This window comes from Erythrolamprus reginae, chromosome 3 (genome assembly GCF_031021105.1).
Source record: "Erythrolamprus reginae isolate rEryReg1 chromosome 3, rEryReg1.hap1, whole genome shotgun sequence".
In the NCBI taxonomy this organism is placed as follows: Eukaryota; Metazoa; Chordata; class Lepidosauria; order Squamata; family Dipsadidae; genus Erythrolamprus; species Erythrolamprus reginae.
Genome location: NC_091952.1, coordinates 131,237,319 through 131,255,551, shown reverse-complemented (window position 1 = coordinate 131,255,551; position 18,233 = coordinate 131,237,319). Strand labels below are relative to the sequence as shown.

Genomic DNA, 18,233 nt, shown 5'->3' with positions numbered 1-18,233 from the left:
GTGTGTGTGTTTGAATTTTTCTTTTGTACCTTTCCCTCTTACTATGGATTCACCCCCCCCCCCCTAGTGGTGAAGTTTGATTTACAAGTGATGCTACTACAGTACTGTACAGTAATTTTGCTCAAGGTCAGTGAAAATTAGAACACTTCTGACTCCTATAGAAAACACAGATTGTCTTCTATAGATTTATAAATACATTTACAGAAATAACAATTATATGTTTCCTCTTGTTTTTAATTTCTTTTGAATTTCTTTTGCAGTCCAGACAAGCCCATCATGTAGCTATACTTCAGTTGTCTGCTTGATATTTGGTTTTTAAAAATTATAAATGAGTCATTCCATTCAAAAGGACTCAAGGGAAATGGGAAACAATATGTCATATACCAAGTCTAATAATAAATGCTTAATTAAATAATATACCGTAATCTTAATTTTATGCTTTTATTTTTAGAATCTTAGTAATAATTTTAATCAAAACTAAAAAAGTTTCTCTCTAAACCTGAAAGAGATAGTATTTGCAGTGGTGGTAATTATTTGTAGTTCATGTGTAGGATGAGGGTGGCAGTTCAATCTTGTGGTGAATGTTAGTGTCAGTGTTCCTCTGTTTATAAGGGTTCGTGTGGTCAGTAGATCTGGTGATGAGGTCATGCCAGGTAAGGATTACCTCAGGTGAGGGTCTTGTGATGAGTCTTGTAATTGGTCAGGTGTGGGTTACGTCAAGTGAGGGTCTTGTGATGGATCCCATGTGGGTCATGACAGATGAGGATCTTGTGATGGGGAGGTCATGTCAGGTGAAGGTCATTGGGAAGTGAAGTGCAGGTTGAGGGCTTTCATGGGTTGTTTGTGTTGTGGTTTCTGGTAGAAATTCAGCAGTGCAAATAACTTTTATCAAACACATTGTTTCATAAACAAAGAAACTCCATTTTATTCTCTTCTCTTCCGGTTATACACACATTTCATACTGGCGTATCTCTCCTGGCTCTGTAATCTCTCTTACATTCCTTCTCCTGTTCTGCTAGACAAGATTTATTTCGTAAAAGCATGCTCACTAAAAAACAGCAGACAGACAGTTTTTTCACACAGAATTTTTGGCTTAGTTGGAGAGTGGCATAAAAAATCAACATCCTTTTGTTTGGCAACGTTGAAACTTCACCCTTCTTCTTTACTAGTCCCATGACGTGCCAATTACCTCACTCAATTATTTAACCCATTCATCTCCTTAATATCTTCTTCCAGACCTTTGCTCTCTAATTCTCCCTCACTAGATCCTGAACTCATGGCCCCATCCTGTGGCTGGCCTCCCACCTGTTCTACTACCTGTAACCCCGGGGCCCCCACTACTTCATAAACACTATCTGAATCTGAGTCCTCAATATCTTCATCATCCTCCAACTGATCAAGAGTATGTACAATAGTCTGAGAGTCAGGGCTGGCTCTGATTGTGTGGTTGATTTCAATTCTTGGGTTCATAGGATGTTTATAGGTCGATCTGTCTGTTGATGGTATTGCTTATGGAGTGCAAGGCTTGTGCATGGCGGGTGATAGTGTAGCTGGTGATTCTTGTATTAAAAATGCATAAAAAGCCAAGCCTAGCTGGTTTTTCCTTCCTATAATTGGTCCAAGAGGTAGTATTAAATAATCTTTTAGATATGAAATGTAAAACAGATAGTCCTCAACCTATGACCATAACTGGAACCAAAATTTATGTTGCTAAGCAAGATGTTTAAGTGAGTTATGCCGATTGTATGATCTTTTTTTGGCTCAGTACTTAAATGAATAACTGCAGTTTTTAAATGAACCATGCAGTTATTTCCATAACTCTTCCCGTTGACTATTGCTTGTTAGAAGCCAGCTGGAAGATTGTAAATGACCCCAGGATGCTGCAACCATCCTAAGTATATGTCAGTTGCAAAGTGCCTGAATTTTGATCACATGACTACGGGGATGTTGTGACAAGCTAAGTGTGAAGACTGGTTATAAGTCACCTTTTTTCAATACCATTCTAATTTTGAATAGTCACTAAATGAAAAGATTGAAAGTTGAGGATTACCTGTACATTAGTTGAGATGGTCAAAGAACACATGGTCAATTTGTTTAGACCAGGGGTGTCAAACTTGTGACTCATGGGCTGGATGCATTACATGTTTGCCACGCTTACTCCCGGTTTAGTGAAGGGGAAAATGTCACGATACATCATGTAACAACAACGTGATGCTGTGAGTTTGAACCCCTGGTTTAGGCCAAGTGTTGTCAAACTCTTCAGCTCACTTAGCGCTTCATGAAGGTGCAGATTGTTCAGCAAACGTCCAGTTATTATATGAAAATAATTTAATAAATACTTAAATTAATGTACTATGAATAATAACAACAGCATTGACTGCTTGGATATTCCCTGAGGATATTGACCACTTTGGGAAACTCTGGTTTAGACTGATTCAGATGTCATACCAAAATTTAGTTTGATCCTTTGCCTGAGCTTCTGCACATAAAGAGCCACAAACATGTCCGTAGAGAAAATATCCATTATTGTAACAAATATTCTTGGCTTTCTTCCACACCCTCCCAAGAAACAGAGTTGTTCCTCAAAATACGTGTTTCCATCAATCTATGGTTCACTAAAACTAGCTCTTTCATGCATAAATATTTTTGCAAATTCCTAATTCACCCACCATTGTTTTTACAGCACTTTCTCAGTCTCCAAATATTGGGAATTTTCTTATGCCATACTAAACAATATTTTAATAGCTCTGAAGATTGTCAGTATACTGCATTATTTAAGTTTATGAATGGGGAATATCACTTAAAATGGATTCTTTTTCAATTTAGAATTCTGCAACAGTATTCTATAGACTACCTATACATAATGTATAGGTTTCTTAATATAGAGAGTAAGGTCTCCACTTTAAATTATTCCTATATCTGAAAAGTCCTATAGGACAGAGGTCCCCAACCTTTTTAGCACCAGGGACCGGCTTTAAGTTAGACGAGTTTTCTACGGCCCGGTGGGGGGGGGGGGGGGTTTGGTCATATGGGGGTGGGGTTATGGAGGGGGTGGAGCTTAGTGACGCAGCCCTCCACACTTCTCCACAGGGCGGGGAGAATGAGGAGGCTCCTTTGGCGGCTGGGGGCTGCCTGGCTTTGTGATTTTGACTGGGGGGGGGACTTAGGAAGGTCCTACTTCTCCCTCCCCCAGCCAAAAACTCAAAGCCTATCTGCTCCAGAAACTTGGCGATCGCGCCCCCACCGCCGCCGCCTCCTCCGTTTCCCCCAACGGCAAGCAATCTAAACGCGGGAAGGGCATTCCGACGCTTCCCTTCAGCCTCAGAAGCCCCCTCGACGCTGGAGGGATGGTTATGAGGGGAGCGAGCGAGGAGAAGAAGACGTCCCACTCATCGCTCCTGAGGGAACGGGCGAGGGCGTCGGAGACCCAAAGCCCATCCTGCGTGGAGGGAGATGGAGCCAAGCGGGGCCACCCGGAGACCTTTTCCCGTCTTCTTCTCCTCGCTCGCTCCCCTCATAACCAGCAGCCCCGCTCGTGGGGGGATGCCCGTTCGTAGCTACCAGCCCGCCAAGCGTCGAGGGGGCTTCTGAGGCTGAAGGGAAGAGCCGGAATGCCCTTCCCGCGTTTAGATTGGGGGAAACGCAGGAGGCGGCGGTTTTCTCCTTGCTCCAGAAACTAGGCGATCGCGTCCCACCGCCGCCGCCGCCTCCTCCGTTTCCCCCAACGGCAAGCAATCTAAACGCGGGAAGGGCATTCCGGCTATTCCCTTCAGCCTCAGAAGCCCCCTCTACGCTTGGCGGGCTGGTAGCTACGAACGGGCATCCCCCCGCGAGCGGGGCTGCTGGTTATGAGGGGGAGCGAGCGAGGAGAAGAAGACGGGAAAAGGTCTCCGGGTGGCCCCGCTTGGCTCCGTCTCCCTCCACGCAGGATGGGCTTTGGGTCTCCGACGCCCTCGCCCGTTCCCTCAGGAGCGATGAGTGGGACGTCTTCTTCTCCTCGCTCGCTCCCCTCATAACCATCCCTCCAGCGTCGAGGGGGCTTCTGAGGCTGAAGGGAAGCGCCGGAATGCCCTTCCCGGGTTTAGATTGCTTGCCGTTGGGGGAAACGGAGGAGGCGGCGGTTCTTTTCTCCTCGCTCCAGAAACTAGGCGATCGCGCCCCACCGCCGCCGCCGCCTCCTCCGTTTCCCCCAACGGCAAGCAATCTAAACGCGGGAAGGGCATTCCGGCTCTTCCCTTCAGCCTCAGAAGCCCCCTCGACGCTTGGCGGGCTGGCGTAGCTACGAACGGGCATCCCCCCGCGAGCGGGGCTGCTGGTTATGAGGGGAGCGAGCGAGGAGAAGAAGACGGGAAAAGGTCTCCGGGTGGCCCCGCTTGGCTCCGTCTCCCTCCACGCAGGATGGGCTTTGGGTCTCCGACGCCGCGGACCGGCTGGAAAACCCCAACGGCCCGGTCCCGGTCCGCGGACCGGCGGTTGGGGACCTCTGCTATAGGAATGCTCAAAGTTTTGTTGTTGTTTCAGTATCTTTTAGAGGAGTCAACTGGAGAAGCAGTTTGATGGCCATTGCAAACAGTGGATAAGATTGTTTAGAAGAGGTGGTGACCTTTTTTAGAGAGTTTCTTGCTGTCATGGCACTTTGCTGCAGTAGCATGGACTTAGTAGCTATGCCTTTTCAACTGTTTTTCAGTTTTGTGGTTTTATCATCTCAGTCAGTGACCTACTGTAGGTGGTGGATACACTCTATCAGTCCCAATAATATAGATCCAGACAGGATCTACTATATCAATTGACTGTAATAAAGTGTTTTGAGTTCCTTGTAAAATGCCTAAATATTTGTAATTGAAAATTGTCTGCCATGAATTCTGTGGAGCAAATTACTGTCTCAATTTCTATTATTAAATATGCCCCGTTCTTACACAGATGACTCTGATAAAATAGCATATTTTAGATTGTAGGTAACAATTCAGTTGAGGTTGTATTTTCCCACACTGTGTGAGCAAGCCATGACAATCCCAGGATTCATGCATTTTTCCTTCCCTGGACATTTAGTGTAGCAGTACAGTATCTCCTTTCCAGTAAAAAGACGAGCAGAAGACTAGCCTAGCCTGAAATTCACTATGTTTAATTCTTATAGTGGGCATTATGGATCCCCATCATATCTGCAGTAAATCAATACTGTCATTGATTTTTAATAATGGTAAAAAAGAAATTGCATCATATGTGCAAAATTTGCTGGAGACTTAATCAACCTTTGTACATCTTTATATTGTGAGTTAAATAAAAAGCAACTTTTTCCCAGTTTGGAAATTGCTTTGTGTGCATCTCCTTAGATTAAATGTCACATACAATCAGGGGTGGGCTACTGCCCAGACGGGGGGGGGAACGCAGTGGGGTAGTGAAAACGGAACTCCACCCCAGAGCACCCAATTTGCACTGAAAGATGTTGAAAGAAAATGCAGGGCGTCCTGCATAAGCCATGGCCACAATGTGGTAATAAAAATTTTGGTAGCCCTTCTCTGCATAGTTCTTGGCATAGATACTGTATAGTGGTTAGACTAACAAATTGTGATAATTTGGGTAGGATTGCATAGGGAGGGGGATTGTTTATTGAATTGCTTTTACAAATATGGTAAGCAAGTCATACTATAAGATGCAGTCCTGGCTATGCCCAAGAGCAGAGGTATCATTCACTTGCCTTCCCTACCGGTTCGCGAATGTGAGCGCATGCACTTGACACACATGCACAGCTTGCATGTACGTGCACGGCTTCAAAACCTACAGAAGTAGGACGATGTAGAGCCGAGGCAGGTGGGCAGATTGCAGACCTTCAGATTGCCACTATTGCTTCTCCCGAACTGGTCCGAACAAGCAGAATACCCCTTCTTCCCCAGGGGGAATAAGCATGCATAGGTTTGCTCTGCTAAATCTATATTTAGCAGCTGAGTAGATAACTGACATGGCTTTTTTGTTTTTACAGATGTGAAAGGACCTGCAACTCATAGACTATCTTGTGGTCAATCCCCTGATTCAGAAACTATAATATGGGAGACAAAGTACTGCATTCTGACCAACAACCAGATTGTGTTGCTGAACAAGGAAAAGGAGGTAAGAGAGAGTTTGTTTCTTCTGACAAGTATTGACTCTCAACAACATTTGAACAGATTCCAGTTTGTTTTTTTTTTTGTTTCTTTTTTGGTCGATGGGCATGACTGACCTGGTGGGCGTGGCCAGCTTGACACCTCTCCCCAAACTGTTGGCATGTTTCCTCTCACACTAGGTAGACCCGGCCGAAGCCACGCTGGCCCGATGTTTTCTCTTCACATTAGGTAGACTGGGCCAAAGTGACGTGGATAGAACAGGCCGAAGCGATGCAGGTGTCAGGGTTCCAAATAGCATCCAAAATTAAATCAGAGTCTGAGTCAAAGTATTTATTTTATTTTATTTATTCAATTTTTATGCCGCCCTTCTCCTTAGACTCAGGGCGGCTTACAACATGTTAGCAATAGCACTTTTTAACAGAGCCAGCATATTGCCCCCACAATCCGGGTCCTCATTTTACCCACCTCGGAAGATTGGAAGGCTGAGTCAACCTTGAGCCGGTGATGAGATTTGAACCGCTGACCTTCAGATCTACAGTCAGCTTCAGAGGCCTGCAGTACAGCACTCTACCTGCTGTGCCACCCCGGCTCAAAATATTCCTCAAAGTTCCAATTTATTATTAGAGCCATGTTGGTGCATCTGGGTGAAACCTGAATCTGAAGTCCCCCGGGTTTCACTATCCAGTTGAAGTTCAAGTCCTTTTCCACACGCCGACAATCCATCACATTGTCCAACCTTCAAGTGCCATGCGGGCAGAGGCTCGGAGATAAAGGATGACCTTGGCTTTCTAGAAGGAATTTTTTATAGGTACATACTGTACTAACAACCGCATGCCATCGCCCCTCCTATTTTCCCACCACAGAAAATGCATAATAGTGTATGTGTGGAAGGCCAAAGTCCTCAATAAAATGGTTTTGGCCTGACAGCAGATAGACTGGGCTAAAGCAATGCAGGCCGGCCCCTTACATTTTCCAGAGTGACCCCATGGGCCGGATCCTTCCACCTCACTGGCCGGATTCGGCCCATGGCCCTTGTGTTTGACACCCCTTCCCTATACGATTTCAGACAAATGGCTGTCCAATCTGTTTTAAAAAACTTCCAGTGTTGGAGCATTCACAATTTCTGGGTGCAAGTTGTTCCGCTGAATAATTTTTAATTAGAACCTGTTGAGATATTTATCTGAAGTGGTATAGGATTTCCTGCCAGAGCATGGGGTTAAATTAGAAGCCTTCCTTCCAAAGACCCTTCCAGCTCTTATTGTTATTCAGAAAAACTCATTGTGGAGTTGGGCAGTATCAAAACTGAAAAATTAAACTAAATTGACATTTGTAGCCACCATTAAGTCTTGTGTTTTAGCAAAGCAGATATTATCAGTATTCTTTTCCTAACAGTTTGAATCAAATTTTGTATTAGCATGATATTATAAAACAAAATATTGTAACATTCTTATATTTTATATAATTAATGGTTTATGTTGTAGATATTATTCTTTTTCATGTTTTGAGTCAAATAGTATGGGAGCAAAATAAGAAGACAAAGTTTGGCAATATCCAGGCAGCAGTTAAAAAAAGAATGTAGATATTATTTTCATTTTCTGGTTTATAATTGTTTTTCTTATTAGACAGTAATAGACTTTAGCCTAAAGAGACCTGAACAGTATGCTGCCCATTTGGGCTGCTGAATTGAGTGACACAGATTTAACTTCAAAAACATTTTGATGTTATTAGACCCAAAAAGATTTTTGCCATGCCTTTGTTCTTTTTTAGCATTCTAGGCAGCTCACTGGAAATGTAGAAAAATACATTAGTATTTTATTAAAGCTGGAAAGATACGGTATATGTCCTTTACAATTTATGCAATTCTAAAGGACATTTCGCGCAGTAAAAAAATTTTTTTTTATCAAAACCAATTCTAAGCTGTTTCAAACAGAAGCTTAACAGCTGTAGGTTTAGCTCACCGAACATTGATGTGAAAGGACTAACAAAGTTTACTGGGTATATGTAGTCATAATGATCTTGGAATCTTACCCCAAGCCATAGGTAACTTTGCCTCAGGTACTATTTGGGGTAATTGGGTATTGTGCTTGAAGCAAGAGGCCAGAGAGATAACATGGACAGGTTTTTATGGAGCAACTAGTGGGATGAAGAATGAGTTCAGGAGCCAACAAGTAGGATATTTTTCTGTGGGAGACAAGTTACTGAGACTGAAGTAAAGAGATAAAGTTTTATGGAAACAGAAGCTGCAGGGTACTCCTATAGCATCTGTATAAGATATCTGTAATACCAATTGTTCTACATATGCTTTCTTACCACTGCTGTTACACTTGGCAGGCTAGGCTTAAAATACTTGAACAAGCATCTAAGAATTCAGGAGCTTTGATAAATAATTTATGGTAGAAAAGCTGAGAACCCACGGATATCTTCCAAGTCCCCATCCCTGATGAAACACACTATAGAACAGGGTGTCATATTTAAGGCCCATGGCCTGGATACAGCTTGCAATGAGGTTGGATCTGGCCTGTGGTGCTGTCCTAGAAAATATAAGGGACCTGTGTCGCTTTGACCTGGTCTACTCACGTTGCTTCAGTCCAGTCTACGCAATACAAGGAGGAAACATGCCAGCAGTTTGAGGAGTGTCATCAAGCTGGCCAGGCCCACCCAGTTAGCCATGCCCACCCGCCTCACGGTCAACCACAGCCATGATGCGGCCCTCAATGGTACCCTTGCTCTAGAACAGTGATGGCGAATCTTTTGGTTCTTGGGTGCTGAAAGCGTGTATGGGTGTGCTATTGTGCATGTGTGAGTGCCCACACCCATAATTCAATGCCTATGGATGGTGAAACCCCCACCCCGAGGCCCTCTGGAGGCCTAAAACTGCCCATTTCCCAAATTCTGGTGGGCCTGGTAGGAGGTTTTTCACTCTCCCCAGACTCCAGAGGCAAAAATGCCCTCTGCCATCCCCTCCAGATACTCTCCAGAAGCCGAAAATGCCCTCCCAGAGCCTTTGGGCGAGCTGAAAATCAGCTGGCTGGCACACACATGCACATTGGAGCTGAGCTAGGGTAACGGCTTGCGTGTCAGCAGTTATGGCTCCACGTGCCACTTGTGGCACCTGTGCCATAGGTTCGCCATCACTGCTCTAGAATATGGAAGAAACTGGCTGAAGATCATTTGGATCCTCTATTAGTAAACTTTGAGAAATCCTGGAGCTTCTGGGAGGTGACAGAAAGTTGGACAAAAGCAAATATGGTCCCTGTCTTCAAAAGAGAAAGAAAGAAGCCGGAAATAATTATTAAGCATTTGTGAGCATCAGTACCCAGAAAGACATTGAAGCAAACCATAAAACTGGCTATTTGTAAAAGTAGCTTGAAGACAATGTTATGATTGCTAAGCATCAGCATGACTTTGTCAAAAATAGGTCAAATGAGACAAGCCTTGTCTCCTTCGACAAAGTAACTATTTTATTGAATAAGGAGAATGCTATTCAGCAAAGTGTCTGCCAAGTTCCACATAAATTGTCATTGACAAGCTGTTAAAACCAGGGTTGGCTGGCACTTCACAGTTCAACTTGCTGGGTAGCCACATTAAGAGTGTCAACATTAATGGCTCTAGGTTGAGTTGGAGAGCAGTCATCAACATATTCCTTTGGGATCTTGGGGCTAAAATTAACATATTTATTAATGACCTGGATAATGGTATTGATTGGTTGGTTATCAGATTTGCAGATAAAAAAGATTGGTAGGACTGCCCAAAACATAGGATAACAGAATGAGGTAGTAATGCAATCTGAACAAAGCGAGGAGAGGAGCATTGCATGGAGGACACAGTGGTCTACACAGTCATGAGGGCTGTGTGGTCCCATGTGAACACTCTATCTCTCCTTGCTCAAGGAGAATAATAAATCTCTCTCTCTCTCTCTCTCTCTCACACACACACACACACACACACACACACACACACACACACACAAGCACCTCTTCATTTTTGTAGTTTTATAATGTTGTTTTACATTAAACAAATAAATCCTAAATTATTCAGTTTTTAATGTTGTATTATATTGATTATATTGTATACTCAGGGGTGGGCTGCCAGCCGGAACACCTAATTGGGCTCCCCTCCGCAGCTCTGGAGGTACTGTGAGTTCAAGCGGAATTATGCTTCTGTGCCCATGCAGGTAACAAAATCGCACATGGAGACGCATGCACGGAAGCAAAAAACCTCATCGGGACACAGGCGCACCTGTGATTTGGCTACCCGCCAAGGCGCAGAAGCATAATTCCACTCGAATTCACAGTACCTCCAGAGCTGCAGAGGCAATCCCAATTAGGCGTTCTGGCTAGCAGGCCACTCCTGTGTATACTGCCCAGAGGCTCTTTGTGAAGGAGATGGAAGGTTAAGAAGATTGGTGTAAAAATAAATGAATAAAACAAGCTGGGAGACTGGACTAAGGAGAGCAAGAGATCCTTCAACAGAGAATAATAACTTAGAATAGAAATATCTAGGGCACACAATAAATGGGAGATTTTCCCATTAGATAACTAACTTGATAAATGAACACGATACTGAAAACTGAAAACAAGCAGAACATGATACCTTGTTGTAACAGAATCATTAATTATCAGGCCCATCAATACCAATTAATACTACTTACTATTACTACTACTACTAATAATAATACAGTGATCCCTCGAGTATCGCGAGGGTTACGTTCCAAGACCCCTCGCGATACTCGATTTTTCGCGACATAGTGGTGCGGAAGTAAAAACACCATCTGCGCATGCGCACCCTTTTTCCATGGCCACGCATGCGCAGATGGTGGAGTTTGCGTGGGCGGTGGGGAAGACCCAGGGAAGGTTTCTTCAGCCGCCCAGCAGCTGATCTGCTCGGCAGCGCCGCAGCAGCGAGGAGCCGAAGATCGGGGTTTCCCCTTTGTGTGGGCGGTGGGGAAGACCCAGGGAAGGTTTCTTCGGCCGCCCAGCAGCTGATCTGCTCGGCAGCGCCGCAGCAGCGAGGAGCCGAAGATTGGGGTTTCCCCGCCGCCCACGCAAAGGGGAAACCCCGATCTTCGGCTCCTCGCTGCTGCCCGCCCGCCGCTCGCCCACCCCGCCCGCCGCCCGCCACTCGAGAGCAAGAGGGGGAGAGATAGAGAAAGAGAGAGAAGGAAAGAAAGAGATGAGAGAGGGAGGAAGAGAGTGTGAGAGAGGAAGAAGCAAGATAGAGAAAGAGAGAGAGAAAGAAAGATGAGAAAGGAAGAGAGTGACGTCATCGGGTGGGAAAAATCGCGATATAGCGTTTCGTGAAGATCGAGATCGCGAAAATCGAGGGATCACTGTAATGTCATGACATCCTAACATGGAGCCAGAACCAGGGTTGGGGTTGGAAACATTTATGATTTTTGCAAATATGTAAAGCAAAGGAAAGCTGAAGTGACAACATAAGAATGTTTATGGTTTTACTTAATAACTACTTTGTTTAACGACCAAGCAGCTGGTCCCAATTGTGGTCACTAAGTGAGGACTACCTTTATGTTCTGCCAGCTTTCTGCACGAGCCTCTAATTAAATGCAAAGGTAGCTAAAACAGACACACACAAGTGAAAAGTCAAGAATTCTTACTTTATCCACAGAAAAATAGAAGCAACACTCCCTTTTTGTAGTCAAAGGGCTCACTTTCAAAGCAACCAGACTTGAATGCAGTGAAATAACAAAAACAAACAAACAAACTCAAAGCAATTAACAAGTAGCTGTAAAGTCGTCACAGCTACTCTCCTTCAGATGTTGTCCAAACTCAAACGTTTAACTATGATTTACGTTCAGAGTTCTGATATCAAAGCACATAGTCCTTGGAGAATCCGGAGAGTCAAGCCACATCCACTATCACGAACAGATAATCTTCCACACTGAGAGGCTGGCACGCTGCCCATTTAACAGCAGCCCTAATTAGTTGAACCACACCCAACCACAGGTGAACTCTCTTATCTCTTGTAATACCTACGTTGCTGCTCTCTTCTATTCATGGCCCTTCGCATGCGTGCGTCTATAACTGCTTCTTCATCAGAGTCCAGTGAAGATAAGGAGGATGATGAATTGCTTCCTAATCGGCTGTCTACCATGACCCCCTCTGAGGGTCCCATTTCACAATCAATCCCTGCTTCCGACGATACTTCGCTGTCCGAAGCAGTCGGCAGTAAAACAGGCCTTTGACACTGGGAGGATTCACCCACATCCACCCCCACAGTCCTTGGAGTAGGAGCTGGCCCAGGGCCAACCACAACACCTTTATATATATATTCTTTTATATGTTATGCTTATTTTAAAAAACTATAGCCAACCTTTTCTCTATTGGACCAAATTAGAGCATTGGACCAGATTATTTACGGTACCGTCTTCTGACTCACATGTCCCAGCGACTGGTTAGGCTGCACAGAATTGGCCTTCTCCAGGTCCTGTCAGTCAAACAATGCTGACTGGTGTTTCCATGGGGAACAGCCTTCTCTGTTGCGGTCCTGTTCCTCTGGAATCAACTCCCCCTGGAGATTCGTACCGCCCCTACTCTCCTCGCCTTTCAAAAGGCATTAAAACACATCTATGCCAGCAGGCCTGGGGCCGTGAGCAATAGTTCTGCTCTGGCCAATGAATGAGGGATGATTGATTGTTTTACATTGGGTTTTACCTTTCCAAGGCTCCAAAAGATTTCCTGGAGCAAGGGGAGGGTAAAAATGCCCTCCACATCCCACTCAGAGGCTCTCTGGAAGCCCAAAATGCCTTCCCAGAGCCTCTGTGCAAGCCAAAAATTAGCTCGCATGCCAACAGATATGGCTCTGCGTGCCAGCTGTGGCACTCGTGCCATAGGTTCGCCATCACTTTTCTATAGGATCTGAAGCCAAGGGGCCATATTGCTCAATCATTCCAGGTACGGCCACACCCAACTGCTATTTTGAAAGGGAAAGCAAATCCGCTTGTCTAATTCTGATTTAGACCATACTGGATCTGCAAATCTTTATCTGGCATTCTGATTGACACCTTGTATAAAAAAAATAACTTTATGTTGTAATCAATTATAGCAGAGCCTGAAATGTTTTAAAGTTACTAGATAAATATTGGCAAGTGGTGAGACAATTATTTATCAGTTGTAAGCTAGTTCCAGTTGATAGTTTCCCATTTAATTATTTAGAAGTTGATGCATTTTTGCAGAAATGGTTTGGAAAAAGCTTTACACTGCTCAAATGTCTTGCTGGATTTTCCATTCTTTTGATATGAGAAATAAACAAACTGCAAATTAATTTAATAATTAACTTTCATAAATACTATGAAGTTATACATACCTGTCACTTTGAATATATACTGAGAACAAGCATTTTAACTTACCATAAGTTAAAATGCCGACACTGTCAAACCTGTGTCCAATTGTGAAGACAGACATCTTAGCTAAAAATGAAGGAAATAATTGAAGTTCTTAAGTAAAATTTTTACTCAAGGCTGTCATAACTTTCTCATTAACAACTCTTCGACATTTTGGATGTTAGAAAAGTATAGGGCCTACATTAAAACACTTCTAAAGATTTACTAGTGTTTCGTGGAGCAATGTTGTAATTTCAGGCTGCTACTTCTGGATCATGACTTTGAAAATCCTTATTTAAACTCATTTTACAAAAGCTCATCCTATTATAAATCAGTTTCTATGCTTAATAATTTGCTCTTTTTTCAATATCTTATAGAAGGATGAAAATCTGATATCCTGCTTTCTGTACGGCACAGTTGAACAAGTAAACTTGAACCACATTTCACATATCAGAAGGCAATCATGGAAGCTAGACCAAAAATTAATGCAAAGTTCTGTGTCTAAAATTTCTCGTATGAAGATATCAACACAAACTCACTTTAGGCCACAATCTTGATAGTGGTCGAGCATGTATGAGTATTGCTTTCATCCCAACCACAATCATTCTCCCCACTGATTATATCACTGTATATTTTTTTAAAGAAGAAAATGCAGTTTGAGAGAACATGTAATTTAGAAAAGGGACTCCCAAATATTATGCACAGTGTGGCCAAGGCCCTAGGTACCCTTCTAGGCATACAGAGTTAAATCTTGGCTTAGAAGTATCTGCAAAGTACATTAGGGTAATAGCAAAGACTTTTGAACCAGAAAAAAAAATGTTCTTCCAGTTATTTGTATTGAAAACTGAAAATTGTATCATTCCTGTCTTCTTTTCGTGTGCAGGTAGCCATTGAAGGAGGACAAGAGCAGCCAGCAGAGCCCAACAAAGGGCGTTGTCTGCGACGTACTGTCAGTGTTCCTTCAGAGGGTCAGTTTCCTGACTATCCACCAGAAGGAGCTACTAAGCTTGGTAATTATACAGTATAAGGAAACTTCATGTTCTAAGCTAATATTTCACATTCAAGAAACCACATCCTGCTGTACTCTAATAATCTTGTCTTGAACTAAAAGCCTTTTAAGAATGTTCCAGGAAAGGCTATATAGCAGTGTCATTCTGAATTGATACTGAACTGTTCATTTGCTTTGTGGATTTACCTGAATTAGTAACGTTCCTGTTACATTTCAAGTAGGAAGCTTTTAGACTACTAAGACTACTTTTGAAGTTTACAGCCTTGGGTTTACTGCCCTTGGGAATAAGCGCAGAATCTTTTTATGGCAGTTTAAAATGTCTCTGCTATTTGTTGGAGTTGTTTAGTTAAGACTTTATTTTTCTTACAGTGTCGGTGTTCTTAGTTACTGCAAGAACAAAACTGTCCTACAGTATAGAAATGTGTAATTTTTACTATTTGGTATACCCTACTTTGTTTAATATAACAGACTCCGCTCCGAGTCCTCGGAGAGGGGCAGCATACAAATCTAATATATTATTATTATTATTATTATTATTATTATTATTATTATTATTATTATTATTACAGCAGTTCATATAACTTTTGTTTAAATAAGCGCCTGGTAAATATATGATTATGCTCAAGGGAAAATACTGCAAAACATAAAGGAAAAGGAGAGAGGTAAAAATTAAGAAGTCATGGATTATAAGAGTGGATTTTCCTCCCAGCATCTTGATGTCACATACATAAAAATAGTTAGAAGTAGAATGAATGAATGAATGAATGAATGAATGAATGAATGAATGAATGAATGAATAAAGTGCCTTTGGCATTTTGATGGACAGCTGATAGGATAGAAGTAATCATGAGTGGCTCTTCCCCCCATTAATTCACAAATCTAACATCTTTATTAGGTATAGTGTACTGTATGTGGAAAATGGGAAAAAACCCCACAGCAATGCAAATGGTTTCCCCTGCTGTAATTGCTTAATAGATAAAAACAGAGAAAAGTTGGGGGAGAGGAAAAGTATATTCCTCATCCTCTCTCTTTGCCTAATTTATTCTGAATTGCCTGGGGAAGAATTCTTAATGATGGTTACAAACATGAGCATTCAGCTCATTTAAACAATATATTAAAGGAGGACCTGTTAGTTCTACCCAAGAACTTTTTTTCTGAGCAATCAAGCCCCTTTTTACAAACCAGTAAGATACATTACATAAAGGTTTCCAAATTGCGCAGAGCACTTTCCCAACTACAGTTTTGCAGTGCCATTATGTACAGTATATATATAAAAATCCCATGTAAGTTGAGATTGTGTCCCTTTGGACAAAGGTCTGTTTAAACTACAACTCATGTCCTGTTATATTATATCTTTTACATGAGGGGTGTTGAACTCACAGTCCGTGGGCCAGATGCATCACATGCTGGCCACGCCCAACCCCAGTTTAGCGAAGGGGGGAAAAGTCCCGATATATCATGTGATGATGACATCAATTTGATACCCTTGTTCTACAGGGATTCAAGGACTCACCTTATGTTTTACCTGGTAAACCACCCAGGAAATTCTGATCTTTCTTATGTACAGTTATTATTATCAGATTAGTATTGATTCAGTCTCCTTGAACATACCTAAATTTTGTTCCATAACCTGTACAATTAGGCAGATTTGTTCATTTATGAGCCCACCACCAATTGTAATATTTTGTCTTGTTTCAGTTTTACTTTTCTTTATGTGTTTCCCTTTGAAATTCTGGTCAGTGATCATAATAAAAATTCTGTTCTATTAATGTGAGGTTGAAATAACTTGAATCCTGGAGATTTATGATAAAAGTCATGAGAATAATAAATGTCCCTTGTGTTACCATTTCTTTGTATCCAAAACTTTAGTTCACATCCTTCAAGGTTACCAAGGAAAGTTCACTTCACACACAACCGTGTTTTCCATATATCTTGTGATATTAAATTTGATGTCACATAGTGCTTGAAAAATAAGCCAGACTATTAATATATGTGCAGAGTAATCCTTTTTTACCAAGGTTGTGCACACACAGAAACATTTAGATTGAAATTAGTTGTGAATAACCACTCAGCCACACACAACTGTACTAACTTAAATTAAAGTTTACTTTGAGAAATAACATATTCCTATAAATAGTCTAATGTCATACACATAATAAGTGAGAATAACAATCCAAATATTACAAAGTATATAGTCTTTCTTACCAGTTGTCTTTGTCGTAATCAGCAAACAAAAATATTAAGCCTATACACATTTTAGCTGTAATACATAACTACAATACAGAGCATGCAGAGAATTGCAGAGCAAATCTAACTGTAACATTAACAGTGAGTAGCCAGACAAAGAGAAACAAAGAGGGTGACTCAGAGAAATAAGCTATGAACTCTAGTTCACTCTTGTGGCAGTTTGTAACACCAGCAGCCAAAATATTGCCAACTCGGCCATTATGGACAGAGTCCTAACACAGAAAATATCAAGATATAAATGCATCCTTACTGGTGTCCTTGCTGTGTCAAATTTAGCCTTTAGCAGCAGGTAACCTAGATTAAACTTCTAATTAATTAATTGGAACTTATTAGATGCAGGTATACAAATATTCCCTCTTGCACATCATACTACTTGTTTATCGGGAGATAATGCTGCATTGCTTAATTTGACCTACATTGAATGATATTAAATTATATTGAAAGGGCATTTTGATCTCTTGATGGCCAGTGTGCTACTGAAGGGAAGAATGCATAAGGGGCAACTATCATTGAGTGGAAAGCTACTTGTATTTTAGCTATTAGCATTTTGTGATTAGAATAATCACAGGAGTATTTGTGAAATGTTTACCATTCAGTATAGTTTATTCATTTCTGTTTCTTGTCAGGAAGGCATGGTAGGCAGTGCTATAGGAAAGAAATGAGATCTTGATTTTTAAAGCCAAACAAAAGTTACAAAATGCATAGAAATATAATTTTATCAGGTGAAATGTATTACCACACTGACATTCAAGAACAACCTGGCAGTCTTGAAATGAAGAAATAATCAATGCATCAAATAGGGTTTGGGTGCAAGACATAATAAACAGTAGCAATAGTAAGGTGAAAAGGGCAAAATAAGTAGCTAGAAAAAAACCCATGAAGGAAGCCAAAATAATGTCTCTGAATCTCACGGTTTTCCTATTCGTTTCCTATTAATTCATTCGTTTTGGTTATCTTAGGATTAGTTGTTTGGGAGAATTTTGTAATTTGAAGGTCATACTTTGCAGCAAGTAAAATGGTGTTCTCTCTCTCTCTTAAAAATTACAAGGAAAATTGATGTAATGCTGGAGAGCAATGGATGTGACTGGAGTAAAAAGAAAAAGAAAACAGATGGCACTCAACAACATGTGCTACCAGCAATCCTGCCAACAGCTGTATCTAAAATAGCTTTGGTATGACCACCAAATGCTGGAAGGCACAGGAGAAGAGAGAAAATAGCTAAGGCAGCAATTGTGGGGTAGAATTTCAATGTATAGACATGCAGATGATATCCTGGCTAGTTTTAATTAGCAAGCATTTTATTCAGTGAAAAATAGCAGCTGAAGATCAATGTCCTTTCCTTGCCTTACCTTGCATATTGCAGTGTTTTGGCAGCTTGATTTGTACTTTGGAGGGCTGGGTTCAAATCCCTTGATGGCAATGAATTTTAAGGTTAACATAAGCCCTGAAAGTGTACGATAGTATCAGTTATTAGATGCAGTAGTGGGAGCATACTGATATGGCCTTTGTCGCTTCAGATTCCGTTATCAGGCTTATATGT

At 41.9% G+C, this 18,233-nt stretch overlaps 1 protein-coding gene across 5 annotated transcripts in view; it reads left to right on the top strand.

The window, feature by feature from the left end:
* RASAL2 (RAS protein activator like 2) overlaps nt 1-18,233 on the top strand; it is a 271,051-nt gene that overhangs the window by 115,285 nt on the left and 137,533 nt on the right. For all 5 annotated transcript variants that reach the window (XR_011558627.1, XM_070746687.1, XM_070746688.1 and 2 more), the window contains exons 2-3: nt 5,978-6,105; nt 14,321-14,447. Coding sequence is in view for 4 of the 5 variants with exons in the window: in XM_070746687.1 (XP_070602788.1) it covers nt 5,978-6,105; nt 14,321-14,447 (255 nt within the window). In the remaining variant the exon portion in view is untranslated. The remainder of the gene's footprint in view (nt 1-5,977; nt 6,106-14,320; nt 14,448-18,233) is intronic.